Source organism: Heptranchias perlo, chromosome 4 (genome assembly GCF_035084215.1).
Source record: "Heptranchias perlo isolate sHepPer1 chromosome 4, sHepPer1.hap1, whole genome shotgun sequence".
In the NCBI taxonomy this organism is placed as follows: Eukaryota; Metazoa; Chordata; class Chondrichthyes; order Hexanchiformes; family Hexanchidae; genus Heptranchias; species Heptranchias perlo.
This window is the reverse complement of record NC_090328.1, coordinates 27,181,064-27,194,481: the sequence shown is the minus strand read 5'-3', so window position 1 is coordinate 27,194,481 and position 13,418 is coordinate 27,181,064. Positions and strand designations below refer to the sequence as shown.

The following is a 13,418-nucleotide window of genomic DNA, read 5'->3' as shown; positions in this document are numbered from 1 at the left end:
AGCTGTGCAGGCTGATAAGACTTTTTAGCATCAACTTGACCTGCTATTCATAGGATTTCATACAGTTTTAGATTGCTTTGTGTAAGACTGACTTAAACAAGTGGATGTTGGGACGTGATGCCTATAGCAGTAGGACGTTACTTTTTTTTATTCGTTTGAGATGTGGACGTCACTGGCAAGGCCAACATTTATTGCCCATCCCTAATTGCCCTTGAGAAGGTGGTGGTGAGCCACTTCTTGAACCGCTGCAGTCTGTGTGGTGAAGGTTCTCCCACAGTGCTGTTAGGTAGGGAGTTCCAGGATTTTAACCCAGCGACGATGAAGGAACGGCGATATATTTCCAAGTTGGGATGGTGTGTGACTTGGAGGGGAGCGTTCAGGTTGTGTTGTTCCCATGTGCCTGCTGCCCTTGTCCTTCTAGGTGGTAGAGGTCGCAGGTTTGGGAGGTTTTGAAGAAGCCTTGGTGAGTTGTTGCAGTGCATCCTGTGGATGGTGCACACTGCAGCCACGGTGCGTCATTGGTGAATGTTTAGGGTGGTGGATGGGATGCCAATGAAGCGGGCTGCTTTGTCCTTTGTACTTGTGGGTGCGGTATTTCGTAATGTGGTTTCAGCTACTCCCTCTCAAACTTTGGATGCGGCATTCTTACAGCAAAATGGCAGTGATTCTTTTCTTTGGAAGACAGCAAAGATGGAGTATTTTACATAACCAGGATCAAAGACTCAGAAGCCGTAGATGCCAACTGATAACTGAATGTGTCAACTCGTTGGTGTTTCATAACTAAAATCAATTCTTTTCACTGCGATTGGATATGGTCATATTAATCAATCGGAAGTTGGTTTCTCCCACTTTTGGCTGCTCAAGAACTTGAAGCAGAATTTTTTTTTAAGATGAGTCAATGATTTCTGAGAGGCACAGTTATGGGTGTGTTTGTTTGTACCCAAAGAAGTATTTGACAAAGTTCCACTCTGAAGGCTATTAGTCAAACTTAAAGCTGTGGGGATTCAAGGCTAGTCCTGAGAGTGGATTAGAAACTGGTTGAAGGGGTAGAAAATAATGAGTACTCCTTTTAGAGGAGTTATGTTGGAGGGCGGTGGAGGAGTACTGAGTGGTTTAGTTTTGAACCACTGATCTGGACTAAAAAAAACTCAATGCAGTGGTTATATTTGTTGATGATTAAAAAAAAATCTGAAGGACAGTGGAATTTGAGGAAGCAGATCAGAACTTAGAGAATGAGTTGGACAAAATAAGTACATGGGCAGAACACTGATGAAACTTAATGTGGGTAAGTGCCAAATACTGCACACAGGTAGGAAACAGGGATGGCACACATACTTCATGCATGGTGTTGAAATAGCTGAGGATGAAGCTGAAAGATACCTAGGTGTTTTAGTAGGCTCCACGCTTATCATGTCTATCCAATGTAGAGGAACAATTATCAAAGCCAATGGGATGTTGAACAGCATAGCCAAAACATTAGTATACAAGTTAGAGGAAGTCATGAGCAAACTGTAGTGCTTTGGCCAGACCACACCTTGAATACTGTGCTCTGTTCTGATTGTTGAGATACAAGGGAGAACATCAAGTGCCAGAGATAGTACAGAGAAGAGCTGCAAGGCAGATCCTAGAGTTAGAGGTCTGAGCTATGGGAAAAGACGGGAGAGACTTGGGCTTTTCTGCTTGACAACATAGTAAGTGTATGGAATATTATTTTAAATTCACTTGGACGAGTAGGACAAGGGGGTTAGGTTCAATCTAGTAAAAGGCACATTTAGGACTGATATCAGGAAGCTCCTCTTCAATATAGACTGATCAACACATGGAACAGACCCCTGGATAGAGTAGTAGAAGTGAAAACCCTGAATTCATTTAAGAAACAAGTGGATGCTGCAACGGGGGTACTGTAGTGTGCTTCTGGATAACTGAATTTGGATGGGCTGAATGACCATAATTATCTTGAGACCTTGTGAAAAAAGCTGCTAAAATACAGCTTTTAAAAGCTTTATGTTTTCCCCAAAGCATTCTGGGCATGCCTGGTCATTGTCTTATAGGAAGGCTTAATACTTCAAGATTAGTTGTAGCCACTTTGAGATATGGAGAATGTTCCCAGGAGTAAATGGATTAACTGGCTTTATTTCTGCATTTTTATCAATTCATGAGTGGAATTGCTCAGGTTTGGAAATAAAATGAGTAAAATAGGGGTGGTGATGAACATGAGAAATCATAGAATCATAGAAGTTTACAACATGGAAACAGGCCCTTCGGCCCAACATGTCCATGTCGCCCAGGTTATACCACTAAGCTAGTCCCAATTGCCTGCACTTGGCCCATATCCCTCTATACCATCTTACCCATGTAACTGTCCAAATGCTTTTTAAAAGACAAAATTGTACCCGCCTCTACTACTGCCTCTGGCAGCTCGTTCCAGACACTCACCACCCTTTGAGTGAAAAAATTGCCCCTCTGGACCCTTTTGTATCTCTCCCCTCTCACCGTAAATCTATGTCCCCTTGTTATAGACTCCCCCACCTTTGGGAAAAGATTTTGACTATCTACCTTATCTATGCCCCTCATTATTTTATAGACTTCTATAAGATCACCCCTTAACCTCCTACTCTCCGGGGAAAAAAGTCCCAGTCTATCCAACCTCTCCCTATAAGTCAAACCATCAAGTCCCGGTAGCATCCTAGTAAATCTTTTCTGTACTCTTTCTAGTTTAATAATATCCTTTCTATAATAGGGTGACCAGAACTGTACACAGTATTCCAAGTGTGGCCTTACTAATGTCTTGTACAACTTCAACAAGACATCCCAACTCCTGTATTCAATGTTCTGACCAATGAAACCAAGCATGCTGACTGCCTTCTTCACCACCCTATCCACCTGTGACTCCACTTTCAAGGAGCTATGAACCTGTACTCCTAGATCTCTTTGTTCTATAACTCTCCCCAACGCCCTACCATTAACGGAGTAGGTCCTGGCCTAGAAATAGGAGCAGGAATAGGCCATATGGCCCCCATGAGCCATTCATTAAGATCATGGCTGATCTTCAACCTCAACTTAACTTTCCCGCCCTATCCCCTTATCCCTTGATTCCCTTAGTGCCCAAAAATCTATCAATCTTGGTCTTGAATGTACTGGACAACTGAGCATCCACAGCCGTCTGGGGTAGAGAATTCCGAAGATTCACAATCCTCCTGAGTGAAGAAATCTTTCCTCATCTTGGTCCTAAATGGCCGACCCCTTATCTTGAGACTAAGACCTCTAGTTCTAGACTCTCCAGCCAGGGGAAATATACCTGTCAGCAACTACTCAGTCAAGCCCCCTACGAATTTTATGTTTCAATGAGATCATCTCTCATTCTTCTAAACTCGAATATAGGCCCATTCTACTCAACCCTCTCATCCCAGGAATCAATCTAGTGTGCCTTTGTTGTACCCCATCTACAGCAAGTGTATCCTTCCTTAGGTAAGGAGACCAAAACTCTACATAGTACTCCAGGTGTGGTTTCACCAGAGCCCTGTTTAATTGCAGCAAGACCTCCTTACTCTTATACTCCAACCCCCTTACAATAAGGGCTAACATACCATTTGCCTTCCTAATTGCTTGCTGTACCTGCATGCTAACTTTCTGTGATTTGTGTACAAGGACACCCAAATCCCTCTGACTACCAACGTTTCTTAGTCTCTTTTTAAAAAAAATTCTTCTCTGCTATTCTTCCTATCAAAGTGGATAATTTCACATTTTCCCCACATTATACTCCATCTGCCATGTTCTTGCCCACTCATTTAACCTGTCTATATCCCTTTGCAGCCTCTTTGTCCTCCTCGCAGCTTACTTTCCCCACCTAGCTTTGTACCATCAGTAAACTTGCATACATTACACTCGGTCCCCTCATTTGAATCTTTTGATATATATTGTAAATAGCTGAGGCCCAAGCACTGATCCTTGCCGCACCCCACTAGTTACAACCTGCCAACCCGAAAGTGACCCGTTTATTCTTGCTCTGTTTTCTGTCCGTTAATCAATCCTCAATCCATGCTAATATATTGCCCCAATCCCATGAGCCCTAATCTTGTGTAACAACCTCTTTGTTTCAATTAATTAAAGAAATGATACTAAACTATAACGTGATGTGACCCGTTGGCCTTTTTGTGAGTGAGTGCCGCAGCCAGGTATTTTCTATAAATTTGGAACCTGTGTTCTACAACCAGGAAGAGTGCCCTAACCATTCTAGGCCATAGGAAAATGAGGAATAAAAACAGAAAATGCTGGAAAAGCTCAGTAGGTGAGGCAGCATCTGTGGAGAACGAAACAGAGTTCATGTTTCAGGCCGAAGACCTTTCATCAGAATTGGAAGATGTTAAAGTTCTTAAGCAAGTACAGAATCAGGGGGTGGGGTGGGGGAGGGAGGGACAGTAGGAAAGAACAAAAGGGAAGGTCTGTGATAGGGTAGAGGGAAAGAGTGATTAAATGACAAAAGGGATGATGGTGCAAGGCAAGGAGGGTGGTAATGGGACAAGATTAGAAACAATAGATCGGTCTAGAGTAGCTGTAAATGGCAACAGCAGAACCATAACCAGCAGCTGTGGTCCAATAAATTTTTTTTAAAATGGGAGCAGTGGTTATGATCTGAAGTTATTGAAATCAGTGTTGAGTCTGGAAGGTTGTAAAGTGCCTTAATGAAAGATGAGGTGCTGTTCCTCGAGCTTACGATGAGCTTCATTGGAACAGTGTAAGAGGCAGAGAACAGAGGTCGGAGCGGGACAGTGAATTAAAATGGCAAGCGACCGGCAGGTCAGGGTCACGCTTGCGGACAAAGCGTAGGAAAATGAAGAGTGACTATAATGGATTGTAATGTAAAAGATTGGATACCCCAGTCTGGAAGCTTTGTCCTGTCCACCCAAGGGCACAAAATTCAGCTCATGGTACCTGTTCTTATAAGTTATGTTTTAGTGCACTAATTTTCTTTTTTAATGAATGATTTCCAGTGCAAGAAAATAAATCTCTTTAACAGGATCAATAGAACAATATAGGCTAAAAATTACTGCTGATGATAGTAAACAGGCACGTAACATGTTTGTATGTTTCTGTCTATTTTAATGCATTAACGTGTTCATTTTAAATGGGTTAATTCCTCTGTTTAAAATACTGGACAGAGGAATGTCATGTAAGGTGTTAAGCATTCATCTCCAATTAACTGGCAATGGTAATTTTTAGCCCAGTGTGTTTTAAGATTTTAAAAACAGAAAATATTTGTATGTATATCATATAAGAGGTAAATCTGGTTAATGTTTGAAGTGATCCTTCAACAGAACTCAGCTCTAAGCTTTTATTTTGATAATATTGACTCACCCTTATCTCTCCTGAAGCTATTTAAAAATGCGCACAGTCCAGTTAACCCTCTAGCACAAAAGCAAATACTGCGGATGCTGGAAATCTGAAATAAAAACAGAAAATTCTGGAATACTCAGCAGGTCAGGCATCTGTGGAGAGAGAAACAGGTCATCGATCTGAAACGCTAACTCTATCATCAGAACTGGTGGAAGTTAGAGGTTTAATTGACGAACAGTCATTGATCTGAAACGTTAACTCTGTTTCTCTCTCCACAGATGCTGCCTGACCTGCTGAGTATTCCAGCATTTTCTGTTTTTATTTCAGGTGACTATCTGTTTGCCCCAGGCTAACATGGGGTCCACAGCACAGACTAATGTGATTGTTGTGAGTTTTATTTTGTGAATGTAGAATGTACTTCCAGTTGGAATTATTGTGGTGCATGTTGTAAAAATGTTTGTTCGTTTGATGTATCTGGTTTTAATTTCCCAATGAAAGGAACTGGACCCTGTTAAATTGTATTCCTATTTTAAAAATTGTAAACCCTTCTAGAATAAATTATTTTTGGTTTGAAAGATAGAATTGCAGTCGACTCCAAAATGCACCAAATAAAATATCCAGTTCTCTGGGAAAATTTAATTTTTCACCGAGTGCTTCAGTAATTTCTAAATCCACTACTGCTACTAGCTGCACTTGTGTACCTAAGGCTTTTTCTTCTGCAATAAAAGTGATTGAATGTTGGGTATGCCGTGCCGATTTAAATTATGACAAGCCCATACCTCGATGCAATTCCAGTCTTAACTCCTTGCATTCACGTGTTCAGGGTTGCTTTTGAGCTGTCAGCTTTTTTGAAGTTGGCCAGGTTATTCTTCAATATTGGCATGTATGCAAAAGCCATGTATATATTATGGAAGAAATTTGTGTAGGAAGACCATTTACAGCTGTTGCAAGTCAGGCTTGCAAGTATAAAATGTTCAGATAAAATTCTGACCCTAAACACAAAAAATGTCTTGCTACTGGTTGTATTGCTTGCAGCGAGTTAATTTCAGCGTGCTTTCCAAAACACAGTTGTATTTTTAAGTAGTAAACCGATGGTATATGATGCAGCATTATTAAGTACAAAATGCCTGAACTGCACAGCAGATTAGGCAGCAATCTGTGGAAAGAAAAGATTGGTTGGGCCTATCTGTATTTTCTGTTTTTGTTTCAGAATTCTAGTTTTTTGCTTTTTATTTGCTTAATTCAATACATATTTAATTGCCACCAGTGCAAAAAATCCCATGAGCTGTACAAATTTCCCATGAGTAGGAATAAATACTGTGTTCTATTCATGCCACTTGAAACAACTTTTGATTTGTTGAATTGATTAAATTTTAATGAGTACTTAGAGCCATCTCTGACATTTATGTGTCACCATCATAGTGATACCTAAAGTGTTAAAATAATTTTGAGTTTTTACATGTTTGCTCCTATTCTTTCTAGCTTTTATGTTCTCACAATGGATTTTAGGACTCTGCTCGCAATATAAGTAGTTTTCTCTTGTACATCATTAAAAGGAGCAAATTTACTGCATAAGAAGTGGCTTTATACTGAAATATACTGTGCAGATATAAACTAGGTGTAAGGTGTGTTGAAAAGTTCAAGGGCCAGGGCTCAACGTAAGTGCAGTTATTTGGAGTGGTTCAGCTCCACTCGTAGAATGTATTAAATTGAATTTCCATTGAAATAGATTGAATTATTTAGTTCAATGGTGTTAATTGTATCCATATGATTTATATCAATTAGTGTTAATTGCATTAAGCTGGTGTGTATCAATTGGGGACTCTCTTGTAACCATTTATGAGAGCTTATCTAGGGGCTGCATAGTGGGTAATGTGGATCTCTGTGAATAAAGGCTTGGTAGCAACTGAAGACAAGGCTCTAGTATTCTATCCTTCACCACATGGCTATCCAATTTATTACAAGTGGTACCTGCATTCATTGTTCTATTAACTGTGGGTCAGAATACAGTGAGTAAATGGTGTGTAACAGGAGGATTCTGATTGTATTCACAGCAAAAGGACTTGTCTACAAACTTGATTCATCTGGATTCCTGTAAATGGGGAATCCATACTGAAATGACAGAGCACTATGCGACTTGTGAACTGACAAAATGCCTTGAGGCTGAAAGTATTCTTTGGCAGCCTCCTGTTTTGGATTGAATCCACTGTAAAATGAGAATACAATGCTTATATTTCCAATTAAAGGTCCAGTTGGATATAAAACTTGACCTCCGCTTGCCAGTATAAACTCAGAATTCAATATTCTGAATTGGTCTTGGCTGTGAGAACACCCACTTTGGTTTCATGACTGGAAATAAAGATGGCAAGATTCACAGCCACATCCTTTCTGTTCTGGCTGCTGTTTGTTTGCTTGGGCATATTCTAAGAATTTTTAAAAATGCATGAGAGTATTGAGGGGAAGAAAACATCCATATTAGCCTCCTGCTGAGAGCCATCAGGCTAAGTGGATTAATTCCATTCAGTCCTTTCACATTGATTCACAAACAGATCCCTGGCTTTGCTAAATTGGTTTGCATGATGCGACATGCATGCTATGTAATTTAAAAATGAAATACTAATAGATTGGCTCAGTTGGTAGGGCTCTCACCCCTGATTCAGAAGGTTGTGAGTTCAAACCACTTTCCAGGAGCGCACAGTCCAGGCTGCCACTTCACTGTAGTACCTAGGGAATGTTGCATTGTCAGAGGAGCTGTCTTTTAGGTGAGACGTTAAACTGAAGCCCCGTCCATTTGCTTAGATGGATGTAAAAATCCCATGGCACTATTCCACATCCAGTAGCACATGGTTATGGTACATGACAAGTAATCCACAGGCTGAGGGTTCAAATCTAACCATGGCAAGTTGTGAAATTGACTTCAACAAATCTGTCTATTTGTGGGCTAGTATCAGAAAAAATGACCACGAAAGATGCTGATCTTCTTCAGAGAAGGGACCTGCCACCCCCTTCCCAATCTGGCCGACATGCGACTCTAGTCCCACACTATGTGCCGTAATGCCCCCAGGGCAACTAGGGATGGGCAATAAATTCTGCCTTGCTAGTGTCGCCCACATGCCAAGAACAAATTTTTAAGAGTGGAAAGGGCTCTCCTGGTATCCTGTCTAACATTTATTCCTCCACCAACACCACTAAAAAAGAACGCATTATCTCAGTTGCTGTTTGCGGGACCTTGCTGTGCATTAATTGGTTGCCATGCTTTCCCACAAAACAAATGTGATTGCAGTTCAAAAGTAATCATTTTTGACATCCTACAGATGTGATAAGGTGCTTATATAAATGTAAGTTCTTTCGACAGCTAAAATAATTTCTCAATTTTTTTTGTTGCATGATTTGATTAAAAACTATGGGGAAACAACTACATTTTTTAACCAAAATACTGCACACATTGAGATAAACACTAAAAGATGAGGGTTTGTTCTCAATAAAGCTATTCCTTATGCAGACTATGATATTTTGTATTCGAAGTATTTCCGAATGACCCTAAGCCCTTTTTGAAGTGGACTGATTGAGTTGCTATAACTTGCCAGCTAATTTTCAACTTTTGCTGAAATATTCAACTGGTTTATGCAACACTTTGCTTTGATTTTTATCCCTATTTATTTCTGCTTAAATTCAATTGAACAACTTTGATTTTTATCCTAGGGATCTACTCAAACCAGTTGGAATGGGATCCTGCATTCCTTTGTGAATATAGAATTATGGTTTCTAACTATGGTGTGTAATTTCATTTAGGGACCAAGTATTTAGTACCGTAATTGTGTGGAAGGTAGACAGCTATTGCCAGTATTTCTTGGAAGCATTTCATGCCTCGAAGATTTGCAGAAAAAAAGACACATTTCCTTTTTTTTCCCCAGTAAGTTGCTTCCTTTCTATTTTTAATGTCTTGAGAGGTGGGGACTACTGAAATTGCAATTACAAGTGACTGTAGTGAGGTTTATTTTATAGTTATGTGTCAGCTTGGTTCAGTTGGTAGCACTCTTGCCTCTGAGTCAGAAGGTTGTGGGCACATAACCTAGGCAGACACTCCAATGCAGTACTCCAATCAGCGATGCAGTCCTTCAGATGAAACATTAAACCAATACTTTGTGTGCCTATTCTAGTAATTTAGGTGGATGTTATATGTTCCATGGCACTATTCGAAGAAAAGCAAGAGGTTCTCCTGGTATCCTAACCAACATTCCTCCATGCACCAACATCATTACAAGAAAATTTATCTTATTGTGGGATCTTAATGTGTACAAAATAGTTGCTATACAAAAGTCAGTACAGTGCAAAATAATTAATTGTGCACAAAGCACTTTCAAATGTTTGAGTGATATGAGGCACTACCCAAGATGTACCTTAGCTGCATTTTACATGCTATATAAATAGAGGTTGAGTGCTTGGCACTCAGTGAGGAGATTATGGGTTTTGTACAGAGCTGCTTGTTAGTTTTGGATTGGTCCAGCAAAGAGCTGTCACAGACGTATACATTGAATTGCTTCCCTCTGTGCTGTAAACCTCTATGGTTGTAACCTTTCGTCAGAACTGCCTGTCTATTTCCAGTATTTTTTTTGTTTGTCTGGCATTTGCAATTTTTTTTATTAGCATTGCCCACAAGAGGTCAGTGTTGTTCTCAAACAAATATTAGTGCCAGACAACAGCAGTTACTTCCATTTTACCAATCTAAATTAGAATGCTTTTGTCTTGTTAGATAACTATAAAAATGTAACCATCTAATACCACAACTGTTTTTCAAAACACTTTGTACTGTCAGTTTTTTGACTTGTATATGAATCCTATTCAAAATAACGGCATCAATGTCACCAAAAATGCTAACCTTTCTGAATGGATCAGCTTGCTGCTGATGCAATTTCAGTTAGATGAACGAGGATGCAAAACATCACTACAGCTTTACCTCTATTTACATACTGTTTACTCCTGAGTATTTCCACATTGATTTAAAACTCTAGGCCTTCACGCACTCTGTTTGACTGGCTTAGTAACTGATGGTATAGGTAATATACTGGATTAGAAATGTATTCAGAATTTTCTGATTGTAATCAAGAGATTCAATTGTTTGCATTGTTAACTTTTTTGTAAATTAGTTTCTCTACGTTTTCCTTTTTAATTGGTGATGCATTGGATAATTAACTGGAATATAAATGTTTCTAAACAATTCATTTACACAGGAATTTATTCATTCAAATGTAAATTAGATTTCTTTCAGAAAATAACATTTTGGGATACAGTATATGAGTAATTTGAGATATGACATGTGGTGGGTGTAGCAAGCTTGGGAGGAACAGGTGACTGGACCTATGGTTCCGATAGCTCTCCAGCACTAGGGTTTTCCTCACTTCATGTCTGGGTCTGTAGTGATTGATTGATAGAGATTGATTGACATGATTAGTCAACAACTCCATTATCGTTGTATCATGTGACTACCAGGATGGTAGAAAGTGGACTAGATAGGTCTTGGTCTTTTACCGTTTAGAAATTCTTATGTTGCGATGTAGGAATAACAAAAAAGACTATTATATGATATCTACATGTGCAGTGCGATGGAAATTAAAACCAGTTACGTAGATTACTTGTTATCAACTTTTAAAAATCCCATTGTTCTTCTAGTAAATTTCCCTAAAATAGTTATTGTTTGTTTTTATGCAGCTGAGAGTCGTGTTCGTCCTCTAGTGCTGGTTGTGAAAAAGTGGGCACGTTACCATGGAATAAATGATGCTAGTCGTGGCACATTGAGCAGTTACTCCTTGGTACTGATGGTGTTGCACTATCTACAAAGTAAGTCTGTTCGTGTGGTATTTATAATTTTCTAACCCTTTTACAGGCCCTTCCTGAAGCATTGAATATTTGTGTGTCTGTGTCTATCTCCCTGGAGTTTTCATAGTCAGTCCTGATTGACACTGTAGATTTTTCCAATCTTGACACTAAAACTTTGTTTGATGCTTTGTCTGTAGATCGACTTTACAAGGTTTCCCATGGTTGGCTATATTAGTTATTTAAAGTTATGCAGGGGAGCTCCCAACGCAAATTGGGCCCAGTGCTCGGAGTGCAGTAGAGGAGTGGCATGGAAATTGCTGATATTGGATGGGTAGGGTAGGAACTGAAAAGGGGTGCAGCCACGCAAAGTGTAGGCTAGGCTCCATTCATAGCGGCCTTGTCTCTGAGTCACAAGTTTGTGGGTTCAAGATGCAGTTCAGGGCTTCAACGCATAATCTAGGCTGACATAGGTACACTAAAAGGAGTGCTGCATTGTTGCAAGTGACATCTTTCGGAAGAGATGTTGAACTGCCTGTTCCGATGGTTTGGTCGTTAAAGATCACATGACACTTTTTGAAGACAACCAGGGTGTTTTTCCAATGTCCTGGCCAACATTTTCTCCTCCACCAGCCTCTCTACCTCTTTATGGGATCTTGCTTTGCGCTGCTAACAGTTGCAACACTTCAAAAGAGTCATTAATTGGTTATCATAGGTTGGTTAGTTGGTTATCACAACACAGGAGGAGGCCATTCGGCTCATCGTGCCTGTGTTGGCTCTTTGAAAGAGCTATCCAATTAGTCCCATTCCCCTGCTTTTTTTCCCTTCAAATATTTATCCAATTCCCTTTTGAAAGTTACTATTGAATCTGCTTCCACCACCCTTTCATGCAGTGCATTCCAGATCATTACAACTCGCTGCGTTAAAAAAAAATGTTTCATGTCACCTCTGGCTCTTTTTCCGATCACCATAAACCTGTGACCTCAGGTTACTGACCCTTCTGCCACTGGAAACAGTTTCTCCTTATTTACTCTGTCAAAACTGTTCATGATTTTGAACACCTCTCTCAAATCTCCCCTTAACCTCTTTTAAGGAGAACAGCCCCAGCTTTTCTAGAGTCTCCACATAACTGAAGTCCCTCATCCCTGGTTCCATTCTAGTGAATCTCTTCTGCACCCTCTCTACGGCCTTGGCACCACACTTTAGGAAGGATGTCCAGAATTGAACACAATACTCCAGCTGAGGCCTAACCTGTGTTTTATAAAGGTTTAGCAAAACTTCCTTGTTTTTGTACACAATGACTATTATAAAACCCAGGATCCGGTATGCTTTTTTAACAGCCTTCTCAACTTGTTCTGCCACCTTCAAAGATTTGTGTATGTCTCTGTTCCTGCACCCCTTTTAAAATTGTACCATTTAGCTTATATTGCGCCTCTCCATTCTTCCTGCCAAAATGTATCTCTTCACGCTTCTCTATGTTAAATTTTATCTGCCATGTGTCTGCCCATTTCACCAGCCTGTCTGTGTCCTCCTGAAGTCTGTTACTATCCTTCACATTGTTTACTATATTTCCGAGTTTCGTGTCATCTGCAAACTTTGAAATTATACCTAGGTTCAGGTCATTAATGTATATCAAAAAGAGCAGTGATCCTAATACTGACTCCTGGGGAACACCACTGTATACTTCCCTCCAGTCTGAAAAATAACCGTTCACCACTACTCTCTGCTTTCTGTCCCTTAGCCAATTTTGTATCCACGTTGCCACTGTCCCTTTTAATCCCATGGGCTTTAATTTTGCTAACAAGTCTATTGTGTGGTACTTTACCAAATGCCTTTTGAAAGTCAATATACACAACATCAATCGCACTTTTCTCATCAACCTTCTCTGTTACTTCATCAAAAAACTCAATCAAGTTAGTCAAACACGATTTTCCTTTAGCAAATCCGTGCTGACTTTCATTTATTATTCCATACTTTTCCAGTGCCAATTAATTTTGTCCTGGATTATTGTCTGGATTCCCCACCACTGACTTTAGGCTGACTGGCCTGTAATTGCCGGGTTTATCCCCCTCCTTTTTTGAACAGGGCTATGACATTTGCCATCCTCCATCCTCCAGCACTCCAGTACCATCCCCATATCTAAACAGGATTGAAAAATTGTGGTCAGAGCCTCTGCAGTTTCCACCTGTCCTCAGTAACCTAGGATGCATCCCATCTGGGCAAGGTGACTTTTCTACTTTGAGTACTGCTGATCTTTTAAGTACCTCCTC

The 13,418-nt window shown here is 40.0% G+C and overlaps 1 protein-coding gene across 3 annotated transcripts in view; it reads left to right on the top strand.

Moving 5' to 3' along the window:
- Nucleotides 1-13,418, top strand: part of tent2 (terminal nucleotidyltransferase 2) — a 78,371-nt gene that overhangs the window by 26,610 nt on the left and 38,343 nt on the right. For all 3 annotated transcript variants that reach the window (XR_010962650.1, XR_010962651.1, XM_067982652.1), the window contains one exon: nt 11,044-11,172. Coding sequence is in view for 1 of the 3 variants with exons in the window: in XM_067982652.1 (XP_067838753.1) it covers nt 11,044-11,172 (129 nt within the window). In the remaining 2 variants the exon portion in view is untranslated. The remainder of the gene's footprint in view (nt 1-11,043; nt 11,173-13,418) is intronic.